This window comes from Melanerpes formicivorus, unplaced genomic scaffold, assembly GCF_026170545.1.
Source record: "Melanerpes formicivorus ecotype bairdi unplaced genomic scaffold, bMelFor1.0.p_v2 SCAF_79, whole genome shotgun sequence".
NCBI lineage: Eukaryota > Metazoa > Chordata > Aves > Piciformes > Picidae > Melanerpes > Melanerpes formicivorus.
The window spans coordinates 1,809,221-1,823,885 of record NW_027142431.1 but is presented as its reverse complement, the minus strand read 5'-3'; the positions used below and the strand labels follow the sequence as shown (position 1 = coordinate 1,823,885).

Genomic DNA, 14,665 nt, shown 5'->3' with positions numbered 1-14,665 from the left:
ATACTGTGAGGGACCTGGAGAGGCTGGAGAGCTGGGCCCAAGCCAACCTCAGGAAGTTCAGCGAGGCCAAGGGCAAGGTCCTGCACCTGGGTCAGGGCAATCCCAAGCACAAATCCAGGCTGGATGAGGAGTGGCTGGAGAGCAGCCTGGATGAGAAGGCCTTGGGGGTGTCAGTTGGTGACAAACTCCCCAGGAGCCAGCAATGGTCTCTGGCAGCCCAGCAGGCAGCTGTGTGCTGAGCTGCAGCTAGAGCAGGGAGAGTAGCAGCACAGGGAGGGGATTCTGTCCCTCTGCTCTGCTGAGACCCCAGAACTGCCTTCAGTTCTGGTGCCTCCAGCATAAGAGGGAAATAGAGTTTCTGGAGTGGGTCCAGAGGAGGCCATGAAGCCTTTTTATAAGGGATTGTATTGATAGGAGAGGGAAGGGATTGAAGCTTGGGGAGGGCAGATTGAGACTGGAGATTAAGAGAAATTCTTTGCAGTGAGGGTGGTGAGACACTGGCACAGGTTGCCCAGGGAGGCTGTGGATGTCCCCTCCCTGAGGTGTTCAAGGCCAGGTTGGATGAGGCCTTGAGCAACCTGAGCTGGTGTGAAGTGTCCCTGCCCTTGGCAGGGGGGTTGGAATTCGATGATCTTTGAGGTCCTTTCTAACCCAAACCATTCTGTGAATCTATGAATCACAAAGCCTGCTGCTGAAGTGTTCTAAATAATCCTATTCCAAGCAGCCTGCTCCTTCATCTAGTACAAGCCAGCCTTGTGCCAGGAAAATGGCCAAGAAAAAGCCCCTTGCACAATCAACACTGCAGTCAACCACACAGCTCCTATCCACACTGACAGTCTTCTACAGGTTCCTCACTGAACACATCTGATTTGGGTTGATCTCAGAACACTTCTGGCAGCCTGGAGAATGCAGGAAGTTCTTTACAGAGAAACAGGATACAAAATTGGGAGCAGTAACAAGGCAAAAGAAATGAAAACTTTGGGAAAGAATGACCAAGCACAGAGGGAAAGAACTTTTTGTGCAGCCAGTGGTTTCAAAACCAAACACCCACCAGTAAGTGGCAAGGTTTAAGTCCTGGAGAACAACATGACATGTGGACTAAAGGCTGAAATGAGAGAATCATAGAATGGCTCAGGTTGGAAGGGACCTCAGAGATCATTTACTCCAACCACCCTGCCATGGGCAGGGATGCCTCTCAAGGCCTCATCCAGCCTGGCCTTGAACAGCCCCAGGCAGGAGGCAGCCACAGCCTCCCTGGGCAGCCTATTCCAGAGTCTCACCACCCTCACACTGGAGAACTTCTTCCTCAGCTCCAGTCTATCACAGTATCACCAAGGTTGGAAGAGACCTCAAAGATCATTGAGTCCAACCTGCCACCACAGACTAAACCATGGCACCAAGTGCCACATCCAATCCCCTCTTGAACACCTCCAAGGATGGGGACTCCACCACCTCCGTGTCTCACCCTGCTCTCCCTCAGCTTAAAACCTTTCCCCCTTGTCCTGTCTCTAGACACCCTCAGGAAAAGTCCTCCTTCCTGGAGAATCCCTTAGAATCCTAGAAGGCAGCTCTAAGGTCTCCCTGCAGCTCTCTCTCCTCCAGGCTGAACACCCCCAGCTCCCTCAGCCTGTCCTCACAGCAGAGCTGCTCCAGCCCTTGGATCATCCTTGTGGCCTCCTCTGGCCTCACTCCAGCAGCTCTGTGTCCTTCTCACGATGAGGACACATCCCCATCATAACTGCAAGTGCAAGGGAGAGAAGAGAAAGCTGCTCACCTGTGTATGGAGAAGGCAGCAACAGATCTAATGAGGGATGCCACTGCTCCAACCTTCGCAGCCTCCACCGCTCCCTGCGCTCTGTACCTCACAGTCTCACCATAGCTGAGGAAAGGTTCATTGTAGACAACAATCTTCCCCTTGGCCTCCTGAGCTCTTCTGTGCAGTTCATCAAAGGAGGTGACCACTATGACCTCTGCTGTAATTCCTGAAAGAAAGCATCCCAAGTGGTTTACCACTGCTTGCCTGCAGCTCTCCTGCAGCAGGCTTTCACAGGCAGCCAGGTACAGCCTGTGAGGAACACAGGAAATCAGATTTAACCTAAGACTGGAAAAGGAAGACTGCATGAAATGCTTCATCAAGATGGGCACTGAAGAGCTGTAATGGCACCCAGAGCCAAGTACACAGTTCTCTGAATCACCATGGAATGGCTCAGGTTGGAAGGCATCTCAGAGATCATCTACTCCAACCTGCCTGCCATGGGCAGGGATGCCTCTCAACTAGACCCAGCTGCTCGAGGCTTCATCCAACCTGGTCTTGGTTGGATAAGGCATCTACAACCTCCCAGGGCAGCCTATTCCAGAGTCTCACCACCCTCACACTGAAGAACTTCTTCCTCAGCTCCAGTCTAGCCCTGCACTCCCTCAGCTTCAAACCATTCCCCCTTGCCCTGTCTCTAGACACCCCCATGGAAAGTCTCTCTGCAGCCTTCCTGGAGGATCCCTTCAGGGACTGGAAGGCAGCTCTAAGGTCCCCCCAGAGTCTTCTCTTCTCCAGGCTGAACACCCCCAGTTGCCTCAGCCTATCCTCACAGCAGAGCTGCTCCAGCCCTTGGATCATCTTTGTGGCCTGCTCTGGCCTCACTCCAGCAGCTCTGTGTCCTTCTTCTGCTGGGGACAGCAGAACTGGAGGCAGGGTTGGAGGAGACAGGCCTGTATTAAAACATAACTTGAGGGGCAAGAAGGCTACAAGGATTCTCTGCAAGGGCCTCAATGCCTCACTGCACTCATCTCAAGTACAAAACCATTTGCAAAAGCTGCCTGTGGAATTAATAAAAACAGACAGGAAGCTTTTCATGGAATTGTTTGGATATGTTGCTAAACAACTTAGCTGAACATTAGACAACTGGAAAGACAGACTGAGAGGCTTACAAAAATAGTTAATCCATAAATGAAAAGAAATTAAATCTCTGAAGTTTCAGCAAATTTTACAGTACAGAAAAGCCCAGGCAAACAAACTGAAAAACCCAAACCACCAAAAAGAAGTGTGCCAGTGCCAGCTGCATGAGGCTCAACAAGTCAAAAAGCAAGGTCCTGCAGCTGGGTCAGGCCAAGCCCAGGCACAAATCCAGGCTGGGTATAGAGTGGGCTGAGAGCAGCTCTGAAGAAAGAGACCTGGGGGTGTTGGGTGCTGAGCAGCTCCCCAGGAGCCAGCAGTGCCCTCATGCAGCCCAGCAGGCAGCTGTGTGCTGGGCTGCAGCCAGAGGAGTGTGGGCAGCAGGGCAGGAGAAGGGATTCTGCCCCTTGACTCTGCTCTGCTGAGACCTCACCTCCAATCCTGCCTCCAGTTCTGCTGTCCCCAGCAGAAGAAGGACACAGAGCTGCTGGAGTGAGGCCAGAGGAGGCCACAAGGATGATCCAAGGGCTGGAGCAGCTCTGCTGTGAGGATAGGCTGAGGGAGGTGGGGGTGTTCAGCCTGGAGAAGAGAAGACTCTGGGGGGACCTTAGAGCTGCCTTCCAGTACCTGAAGGGATCCTCCAGGAAGGCTGCAGAGAGACTTTTCCTGAGGGTGTCCAGAGACAGGACAAGGGGGAATGGTTTGAAGCTGAGGGAGAGCAGGGTCAGACTGGAGCTGAGGAAGAAGTTCTTCAGTGTGAGGGTGGTGAGACTCTGGAATAGGCTGCTCAGGGAGGCTATCCTGCCTGGGGCTGTTCAAGTCCAGGCTGAATGAGGCCTCGAGCAGCTGAGTCTAGCTGAGAGGTGTCCTTGCCCATGGTTGGGAGGTTGGAGTAGATGATCTCTGAGGTCCCTTCCAACTGAAGCCATTCTATGGTGCTATGACTATCTGCATGGCAAAACTCCCACCACCTCCATACAAGTACAACCCTTAGTCCAACCCAGTTTACTGCAGAGGGGATTGGATTAGATGCCCTTTGGCATCCAACCCAGACCATTCCATGAGTTGATCATTGTAAGCCTGGATCAAGTTTCATTGACAATTCAGCAAAAACACCCATGACTCCAACACAAAAACTAGGGACAAGTCTGCTAGGACATCACCTTCACATTTATATTCTTTCAGCTTTTGTTTTTCAACCTTCACCTCTATTTAGATTAGAATAGAATTAACCAGGTTGGAAAAGACCTTTGAGATCATCAAGTCCAACCTATCACCCAACACCATCTAATCAACTAAACCATGGCACCAAGTGCCTCATCCAGGCTCTTTTTAAATACCTCCAGTGATGGTGACTCCACCACCTCCCTGGGCAGCACACCCCAATGGCCAATCTCTCTTGCTGGGAAGAATTTCTTCCTAACCTCCAGCCTAAACCTCCCCTGGCACAGCTTGAGACTGTGTCCTCTTGTTCTGGTGCTGGGTGCCTAAGAAAGGAGAGACCAACCCCCACCTGGTTGCAATCTCCCTTCAGGTAGTTGTAGAGAGCTAGAAGGTCTCCCCTGAGCCTCCTCTTCTCCAGGCTGAGCAACCCCAGCTCCCTCAGCCTCTCAAGACACAGCACACAGGGAGCCTGTTCCTTTGCCCAGGATACAGCTCAGGAAGGCTGCACTCTGGAGCTGGTTCTCCTTGTCACTATTCCTTTAAAATGAAAGGGCAGGGTCACCCACCAGGAGAAGGAAAAACCAAGAGTGCAATTTAAAACAGATGCCCAGAAATGAATTCTCTGATAGTTTATGGTCAAACATCTGCTGAAGTGCTGCTTTCTTTCAATTATGGGATTGCCCAAGCAACAATTATATCTATTTTCCTCCTAGTTTAGGGATATAATCAGTCCCACCCCAAAACAACACAGGCTCTACAGAGCTCTATATGTTTTGCCAGTGTTGAGCCACTGGAGATGATTTGAGGACACTAAATATGGTAAAACTCCAGTCTGTCAGCTCCCTACACTGAGCCCATTCAGTCCTGGTTGCTGCCTTGGCATCCTCCTTCCTCAAGGAGGTGACCATTTTCAATTTGCCAACTTCTGGAGATCCAGGTCACCCTTCATAGAATCACAGAATGGTTTGGGTTGGAAGGGACCTCCAAAGGTCACTCAGTCCAACCCCCACTGCAGTCAGCAGGCACATCCCCAACTAGATCAAGTTGCACAGAGCCCTGTCCAGCCTGACCCCGAGTATCTCCCAGGGATAGAGCCTGACCACATCCCTGGGCAATCCACTGCAGTGTTCCAGCAGCCTCATGGTGCAGAGCCCCAGGGATCAGTGCTGGGCCCCATCCTCTTTAATATCTTCATTGATGATCTGGATGAGGGCATTGAGTCCACCATCACCAAATTTGCAGATGACAGCAAGTTAGGAGCAGATGTTAGTCAGTTAGAGGGCAGAAGGGCTCTGCAGAGGGACCTTGACAGGCTGGACAGATGGGCAGAGTCTAACAGGATGGCATTCAACAAATCCAAGTGCCAGGGGCTGCACTTTGGCCACAACAACCCCAGGCAGAGCTACAGGCTGGGGTCAGAGTGGCTGGTGAGCTGCCAAACAGAGAGGGACCTGGGGGTGCTGATTGACAGTCACCTAAACATGAGCCAGCAGTGTGCCCAGGGGGCCAAGAAGGCCAATGGCATCCTGGTCTGCATCAGGAACAGTGTGGCCAGCAGGAGCAGGGAGGTCATTCTGCCCTGTGCTCAGCACTGGTTAGGCCACACCTTGAGTCCTGTGTCCAGTTCTGGGCTCCTCAGGTTAGGAAAGATGTTGAGTTGCTGGAAGGTGTCCAGAGAAGAGCAAGAAAGCTGGGGAGGGGTCTGGAGCACAGCCCTGTGAGGAGAGGCTGAGGGAGCTGGGGTTGCTTAGCCAGCAGAAGAGGAGGCTCAGGGGTGACCTTCTTGCTCTCTACGACTACCTGAAAGGTGGTTGTAGCCAGGTGGGGGTTGGTCTCTTCTCCCAGGCAGCCAGCACCAGAACAAGAGGACACAGTCTGAAGTTGTGCCAGGGGAGGTTTAGGCTGGAGGTGAGGAGAAAGTTCTTCCCAGAGAGAGTTGTTAGCCATTGGAATGTGCTGCCCAGGGAGGTGGTGGAGTCCCCATCCCTGGAGGTGTTCAAGAGGGGATTGGATGTGGCACTTGGTGCCATGGTTTAGTCATGAGGTCTCTGGTGACAGGTTGGACTGGATGATCCTCAAGGTCTCTTCCAACCTTAGTGATACTGTGAGACTGTAACTTGTTCCTCACACCCAACCTAAATCTGCTCTTCTCTCATTGTAAACCATTGCTGCTCATCCTATCACTGCAGGCCTCTGGAAACAATCCCTCTGCAGCCTTCTTGGCTCATGCCCTCCCAAGCTGAGGGGGGGAGGGGGGCAGGTAATGGGAAGGGAGGAACACAGGGCATAACTGTGAGATGAGAAGCAAGAAATGGTCTCAGGTACCTCCTGCTGGGACACAGGAGTCCTCTTCTTTCATCTAATTCTCATACATTAAAAGACAAAATGTCCAGGCAGTGCTGTTCTCTGCCTCTAAGCAGGCATCAGTAGTGCCAAGGAAGGGATCTGTCAGGGCTCTACAGAGACAGGAGTTTGCAAACCAAGGTGTCTGAAACGTACCCTGATGGGAACACTGCTTTAAAACACACAGTATGTATCGAGAGAGCATTGAACACCTGCAGGGCTCACCTGCACAGTCCACTCCAGAGCAAGCTCTGAAGGTTCTGGCAGAATCCAGGCACTGAGGGCCAGATCATGGAGGAGACACCTGAGGGCCAGTCCTTGGCCTTTCTTGCATTCCTCTGGGCAAAGCTCAGCCCAGCAGCAGCACATGTCTCTGGTTTGATCCCACACAGCAATGGCAACACAAGGCCAGGAGAATCAGCATCAAGCAACTCTTATTGAGCTGCTTCATTTTAACCACAGGCTGACTCATGCTCCCACAGCTCCCTGGCCAAAACAGGACACATCAGAGCTGCTGCTATTCCCTCAGGGCAGCCACCTCCCCGTGCAGGAACAGGGCATGGTGACAACTGCTGCTCAGAGCAGAGGCAGTGGAGCTGGGAAGGAATGCCTCAAAAGTGAAGACATGGTGATTTTCACAGGCATAGAATCATGGTGTGTTAGGGGTTGGGAGAGACCTCCAGAGATCACTGAGCCAAGGCCCCCTGCCAAAGCAGGCCCACAAAGGGCAGGTCACACAGGAACACATCCAGGCAGGTTGTGAAGCTCTCTAGAGAAGCCCTGGTGGGCAGCTCAGCACATACTGCAAAGACACAGATGCCAGAGAAGCTCCTTCCAGGCACTAATGGGAGCCTATGGACTCTCCCTCTCTGACTGAATACAGAATACAGAATCAACCAGGTTGGAAAAGACGTTCGAGATCATCGAGTCCAACCTATCACCCAACACCGTCTGATCAACTCAACCATGGCTCCAAGTGCCTCGTGCAGTGTCAGGAATGGTGACCCCAGCATCTCCCTGGGCAGCACATTCCAATGGCCAATCTCTCTTGCTGGGAAGATCTTCTTCCTAACATCCAGCCTAAAACTCCCCTGGCACAACTTGGGACTGCGTCCTCTTGTTCTGGTGCTGGGTGCCTGGGAGAAGAGACCAACCCCCACCTGGCTATAACCTCCCTTCAGGGAGTTGTAGACCAACCCCCCAGCCACTCAACATCTTTCCTAAACTGAGGAGCCCAGAACTGGACACAGGACTCAAGGTGTGGCCTAACCAGTGCTGAGCACAGGGCACAATGACTTCCCTGCTCCTGCTGGCCTGATGGAGGCCAGGATGCCATTGGCCTTCTTGCCTCCTGGACACCCTGCTGGCTCATGTTCAGCTGCTGTCAACCAGTCCCCCCCAGGTCCCTTTCTGCCTGGCTGCTCTCAGCCACACTCCTTAAATCAGAAACATTTCCTAGGGTTTTTATTCCTTTGCACTGACTAACTCAGTGTCAGCAGGCAAACTGTAGATGCTTCTGAAGACAGGTAGGATACATTTAATAACATCACAAATCTTGTGCCACACTGCACTTTGTTCTTCAGGACTATGCTACATGCATGGTTAAAGTATTCCCCAGAGACAGCCATTCTTCTCCCTGAAACTGTACTTTCAAATTGAATAGAATAGAATAGAATAAACCAGGTTGGAAAAAACCTTTCAGATCATTGAGCCCAACCTATTAACCAACACCATCTAATCAACTAAACCATGGCACCAAGTGCCTCATCCAGTCTGCTCCTAAACACCTCCAGGGATGGGGACTCCACCTCCCTGGGCAGCACATTCCAGTGGCCAATCTCTCTTTCTGGGAAGAACTTCCTCCTCACCTCCAGCCTAAACCTCCCCTGGCACAGCTTGAGACTGTGTCCTCTTGTTCTGGTGCTGGTTGCCTAGGAGAAGAGACCAACCCCCACCTGGCTACAACCTCCCTTCAGCAAGAAGGTCTCCCCTGAGCCTCCTCTTCTCCAGGCTAAGGAGCCCCAGCTCCCTCAGCCTCTCCTCAGAGGGTTTGTACTCTCCTCATAAATGTCCATGTTCATTTTCTTCTAGAAACAGCAATAAACCAAATCCAATTTTGAGACTCTTAAGCACATGTATCTCAGCACATGTGTATGCACATACACTGAGGCCCAGCACAGACCATAACCCCCCTCCAAGAACCCCATAGGCCTGGAGGGCACAAGGGAGCAGAGAGATGGGCCCCAGCCTTGCTGAACAGAGGCCTGCTGCCTCCTGCACCAAGCCATTCCCTGTGCCAGGCCTCGCCAAGGGCCCCCTCTGCAGCAGGGTTGGGCAGGTGGATGGAGGCCATTTCAGCAGCCCCCCACTCATCCTGCCTGGAAAGCAGCACAGCTCTCTGTTCAGTTCTTGGGGTGAGTGCTGGTTTTAGGACAGCTCACCTTGCAGATCTGTGCTCTGGAGAGGCTGGCAAGCAGCAGCCCTCCCCAGGCAGTTCCAGCCAGCAGGAAGAACGAGAGCCAAGAGCTCACCAGGGACCAGCTACCCCACACAACCTCCTCAAGCACAGCAACCTGTCACAGCCTGCACAGAGCAAGATGAGCCCAGCAGACACTGCAGGATAAAGTCAGAAGGTAAGGCATGGGATCAGAATGATTGCAGTGAGCATAAGGAAGGGTCTGCTCTTCTGGGAGGGATCTCACTGCCAGGCAGCCTCCCAGCGCCGGCACAGAAACCTCTTCAGAAACAGGGCAGGAGTCAGGGAAAGCAAACAGGTGAGGAAGAATAAAGTGGGGGGTTAGTTTGACACAGTAGAAATCAGTGAGGGATAAACAGAATCATAGAATTGTCAGAGTTGGAAGGGACCTCAGGATCAGCCAGTTCCAACCCCCCTGCCATGCCCAGGGACACCTCACACTACAGCAGGTTGCTCACAGCCACATCCAGCCTGGCTGCAAACACCTCCAGGCAGGAGGCTTCCACCACCTCCCTGGGCAACCTGTGCCAGTCTCTCACCACCCTCATGGGGAACAACTTCTTCCTAACATCCAATCTCAATCTACCCATTTCTAGTTTTGCTCCATTCCCCCCAGTCCTATCACTCCCTCACACCCTCAAAAGTCCCTCCCCAATGCCAGGGCAATGTGCAATTAAACTAACATTCTGGGACATAAAAAAACATGGATTTTGCTGAACCTACCTAACAATTATTCTGGGAATGAACAATCTCATGGACCAGAATATGCTGGGGGCTGAGCTGCAGGAGAGCAGTGAAGGGGAAAAGGACCTGGGGGTCCTGGTGGACAGAAGGATGTCCAAGAGCCAGCAATGTGCCCTTGTGGTCAAGAAGGCCAAGGGCATCCTGGGATGGATTAGAATAGTTGTAGTTAGTAGGTCAAGAGAGGTTCTCCTCCCCTTCTAACCTATTCTGCTGAGGCCACATCTGGAATATTGTGTCCAGTTCTGGGCCTCTCAGGTCAAGAAGAACCTCAGGGAACTGCTTGAGAGAGTCCAGCACAGAGCCACAAAGCTGCTGCAGGCAGTGGAACATCTCCCTGTGAGGACAGGCTGAGGCAGCTGGGGCTTGGAGCAGAGGAGCCTAAGAGTGACCTCATTGCTGGTGATAAAGATGTGCAGGGCAGTGTGGGGAGGGTGGAGCCAGGCTCTGCTCAGGGATGCCCAAGGGGTACTGGGGGCAAGCTGGAGCAGAGGAGGTGCCACAGGAACAGAAAGGGGAAACATTTCCCCTGTGAGGGTGGCAGATCCCTGGAGCAGGCTGCCCAGAAAGGTTGTGGAGTCTCCTTCTCTGGAGACATTCCAAACCCACCTGGATGTGTTCCTGTGTGACCTACCCTGGGTGATGCTGCCCTGGCAGAGGGGTTGGACTGGATGATCTCTGGAGGTCCCTTCCAACCCCTAACATTGTGTGACTCAAAGGGAAGAGACACTTCATTCCAAAACAAAGAGTTACCTTCTGGAGGAGTTGCAACACTGCTCCCAAGCCCCAGGATAGCAATGCTGTGATTCCTTGGTTTGAGCATCAGGGCAAACTCTTCTCCTCTTTCCCAGTGTGGCACTTTCACAGGCTCCAGGTGCACATTCTCCAGCCCATCCTCCTGCAGGGCACTGGCCATGTACTTGATGGCTGCCTCTAGACTTTTTGAGCCACTGAGTCTGGGCCCTATGGTGTCAGCAAAAACTGCCAGTCTCTCATAGGATCTGTTCTGAGCTTTCCCATGGACAGCCAGGTCAATAATAGCTTTAGCAATATCTCTGTAGCCAGCTATCTCCTTTTTCATGTCTTCAAATGTCTTTGGGTAACTCACACCTCTTCTCACAGACTTGCCAGCACAGTGAGGTAAGAAAGCCATGAAACATATTAGCAGCAAGTACTTCATTTTCCCTCTCTTGTTGCTTTCCCACAGCTGGCCTGCTGGAGAGACACAAAAAAGGAAGGGGGAGGGAGAGGGGGGAGGGAAAAATAAACAACCCAACATAATGATTGAAAAGACAATCATGAAAATCATACAGCTATCAGCAATGCTTTTTGTTATTTGGATTGGCAGGCAGGGCAAAAGGGAATGAAATCAGCTTATCATGAAAATGCTTTGATCAGAGCTGGCAGGGAAGTAAACTCAGAGACACAATTATTGAAAGCAAATGAGTAAGATACTCAGAGCACTGCACCCAGGCTTTGTTGTGGTCCTCAGAAACAGCCTTGGAATGCTGCATCTCTATAAATGACCACATCCTTCACTGCAGCAAAACCCAGGCCTGCTGCCATCCAAGAGGAGCTCTTCTCTCAGGAGCAAGGCTTGCCAGGATTGCCAAACCAAATGTCTTCACACACAGCACCTCCCCAGAGCCACTGCTTAAACCATTCAGCAATAAAAGGCCTTCTTAATCCCTAGCTCCAGAACCAGGGAAGGACTTTTTACTGCACTGGAAAGATACCAGAGCAATTCAGATGCAAGGTCCTCCCAGTTCTTTATTCCCATTAGGTGCACTGTCCCCCCCAGTTCCCTTCTCCCATTTGGGTGCAGTGTCCCCCCCCCCCAGTTCCTTATTCCCATTAGATGCACTGTACCCCCCAGCTCCCTTACCCCATTTAGGTGCACTGTTCCCCCCTGAACCCCCCACCAGCTCCCTTACCCCATTTAGGTGCACTGTTCCCCCCTGAACCCCCCCCAGCTCCGCAATGTCATCCTCACCCAGCTCCCTTACCCCATTTAGGTGCAATGTCACCCCCAGTTCCCTATCCCATTTGGGTGCAATGGGTCCCCCCACCCAGTTCCCTTACCCCATTTGGGTGCAATGGGTCCCCCCCTCCCAGTTCCCTTACCACATTTGGGTGCACTGTCCCCACAGTCTCCCATTTAGGAAAGATGTTGAGTTGCTGGAAGGTGTCCAGAGAAGGGCAAGAAAGCTGGGGAGGGGTCTGGAGCACAGCCCTGTGAGGAGAGGCTGAGGGAGCTGGGGTTGCTTAGCCTGGAGAAGAGGAGGCTCAGGGCAGACCTTCTTGCTGTCTCCAACTCCCTGAAGGGAGGTTGTAGCCAGGTGGGGGTTGGTCTCTTCTCCCAGGCACCCAGCACCAGAACAAGAGGACACAGTCTCAAGCTGTGCCAAGGGAGGTTTAGGCTGGAGGCGAGAAAGTTCTTCCCAGAAAGAGAGATTGGCCATTGGGATGTGCTGCCCAGGGAGGTGGTGGAGTCCCCATCCCTGGAGGTGTTCAGGAGGAGACTTGATGAGGCACTTGGTGCCATGGTTTAGTTGATTAGATGGTGTTGGGTGATAGGTTGGACTTGGTGATCTTGAAGGTCTTTTCCAACCTGGTTTATTCTATTCTAATCTCTTAAGGACTGGGGGAAAGTACAGTGCCAGGGCTGCTGGCCCTGTGCTCAACAGCAAGAGTTTATCTTTGTTAACAGTCCACAGTTTATTCACCTTATTAAGGGTTCTCATTTACCAATTCTCCCCCCACTTGGGCTGTACTATTAATGAAAACTGACAACCAAACCCTCCTGGAATCAGCTGGAGCAGTTGCACAGTTGTGTTGTAACACAGGGAGTATGGTGGTTAGCCAAAGCCAAAAGGTCAATTTCTCTATTGCTACACACAAAATGAAGTGTAATTGTTTCACTTTCCTTTGAATTTAAATCAGTCCAACCCCCCCTGCCAGAGCAGGGTCACCCAGGGCACAAAGTCTCCAGAGAAGGAGAGTCCACCTTTGCTTCAGGCCACTGCTGTGTCTGCCAGATCAAATGGTGAGCACTGCAGGTCTGAACCTCTCTGCCTACAGAGGATCACAGAATCACTGAATGTTAGGGGTTGGAAGAGACCTTCAGAGATCAGCCAGTCCAACCCCCCTGCCACAGCAGCATCACCCAGGGTAGTCTGCACAGCAGTGCATCCAGGTGGGGTTGGAAAGTCTCCAGAGGAGACTCCACAACCTCTCTGGGCAGCCTGCTCCAGGGCTCTGACACCCTCACCATACAGAAGTGTCTCCTCAGGTTGAGGTGGAACTTCCTGTATCCCAGATTGTACCCTTTGCTCGTTATCCTATCACTGGGCACCACCAAAAAGAGACCATCACCTTCATCCTGACCCCCACCCCTCACCTCTTGATAGACATTGATCAGATCCCCTCTCAGCCTTCTCTTCTCCAGACTAAACAGCCCCAGGGCTCTCAGTCTCTCTTCACAGGGGAGATGCTCAAGTCCCCTAAGCATCCTCCTGGCTCTCCCTTGGACTCTCTCCAGCAGGTCTCTGTCTCTCTTGAACTGGGGAGCCCAGAACTGGACAGAGGATTGCAGGAGTGGTCTCAGCAGGGCAGAGCAGAGGGGGAGGGGAAACACCCCCTGAGCTTGACATCAAGGCAGTAACAAATTCTGTGTACAGTGAAGTGCCACTTTCCCAAGAGCATGGCAAACACCAGGTGTGATTTGATCTCTGAGTGACACAGCTATCACACAGAGACACACAGGGCCAAGGTCTCACCCAACCAGCAGCACAAGACTTGGGTTATGTGAGGACACTGCCAGAGAAGTGTAAAATGCCTCTTACAGCCTGAGCTGCTGTTTGTGGTCACACTAGAGAGGGCACTGGTGTATTTTTACTGCTCTGCTCTCTACACTCCCCATGCTCCTTCCCTTTGGACCAGTTAATTACATGCTTCTAGACCTCCTCTCCTAGAGGCACCAGGCATCTGCTGAAGGATGACCACGCTTGTTCCCTGTGTTTTGCCAAGCTGATCACCCACACAGAAGCAAGCAAGGTAACCTGCTTTCTGCCACAAGACAAATTCAAAGATGACAGCTTTGGAGAGTGAGTCTCAAAAACTACAGGTTTGGTTGGAGCTCTGTTTGTTTAAGGGTTTGCAAAGCTGACAGCTCAGCTGCTAAGCAGGAAACCCACGAGGATTGTTTAACCAGCACTGGCCACCTCAAGAGCCCCCCAGGACACCAACTTCATGTATTGTTTTCAGTGGAGAGCTGGACCCACAGTTAGCACATTTCTCTTAATGCTTCCCTTGTGCTCCCCTGGCCTCACTCCCAACCAGCAGCAGCCTCATTCCAAAGGCTGCTCCAGGGGAGCAGGAACTGCCCCAGAATCACAGAAATGTTCAGGTTGGGAAAGAGCCTCAGGATCACTAAGTCCAACCATTAACCCTGCTCTGCAAGGGTCACCCCTAAACCAGTGCCCCAAGCACCAGCTGTAAGCATATCCAGGCTTGGGGACTCCCCACCTCCCTGGGCAGCTCATTCCAGTGCCTGACCACTCTTGAGGGGAAAAAAATTCCTCCTAATGTCCAGTCTAAACCTACCCTGGTTGAGGCTGTTCCCTCTTGTTCTATCATTCTATCACTAATTGCCTGTGAGAAAAGACCAGCACCAACCTCTCCACAACCTCCTTTCAGGGAGTTGTAGAGAGCCATGAGGTCTCCCCTCAGCCTCCTCTTTTCCACACTAACCATCCCCAGCTCCTTCAGCATGGCCAGCAGGAGCAGGGAGGTTATTCTGCCCTGTGCTCAGCACTGGTTAGGCCACACCTTGAGTCCTGTGTCCAGTTCTGGGCTCCTCAGTTTAGGAAGGATGTTAGCCTGGAGAAGAGGAGGCTCAGGGGAGACCTTATTGCTCTCTCCAACTCCCTGAGGGAGGTTGTAGCCAGGTAGGGGTTGGTCTCTTCTCTCAAGCAACCAGCACCAGAACAAGAGGACACAGTCTCAAGCTGTGCCAGGGGAGGTTTAGGCTGGAGGTGAGGAGAAAGTTC

The 14,665-nt window shown here is 52.2% G+C and overlaps 1 protein-coding gene across 3 annotated transcripts in view; it reads right to left on the bottom strand.

Annotated features, from left to right (window-relative positions):
• The window catches only part of CPQ (carboxypeptidase Q), a 128,990-nt gene that overhangs the window by 92,115 nt on the left and 22,210 nt on the right, over positions 1–14,665 (bottom strand). For 2 of the 3 annotated variants that reach the window (XM_068164318.1, XM_068164317.1), the window contains exons 2-3: positions 10,368–10,829; positions 1,775–1,982 (exon numbers count right to left, since the gene is read on the bottom strand). In XM_068164318.1, coding sequence (XP_068020419.1) covers positions 1,775–1,982; positions 10,368–10,794 — 635 coding nt within the window. In that variant the 5' untranslated portion in view covers positions 10,795–10,829. The remainder of the gene's footprint in view (positions 1–1,774; positions 1,983–10,367; positions 10,830–14,665) is intronic. The other variant, XM_068164319.1, reaches the window with a different exon arrangement.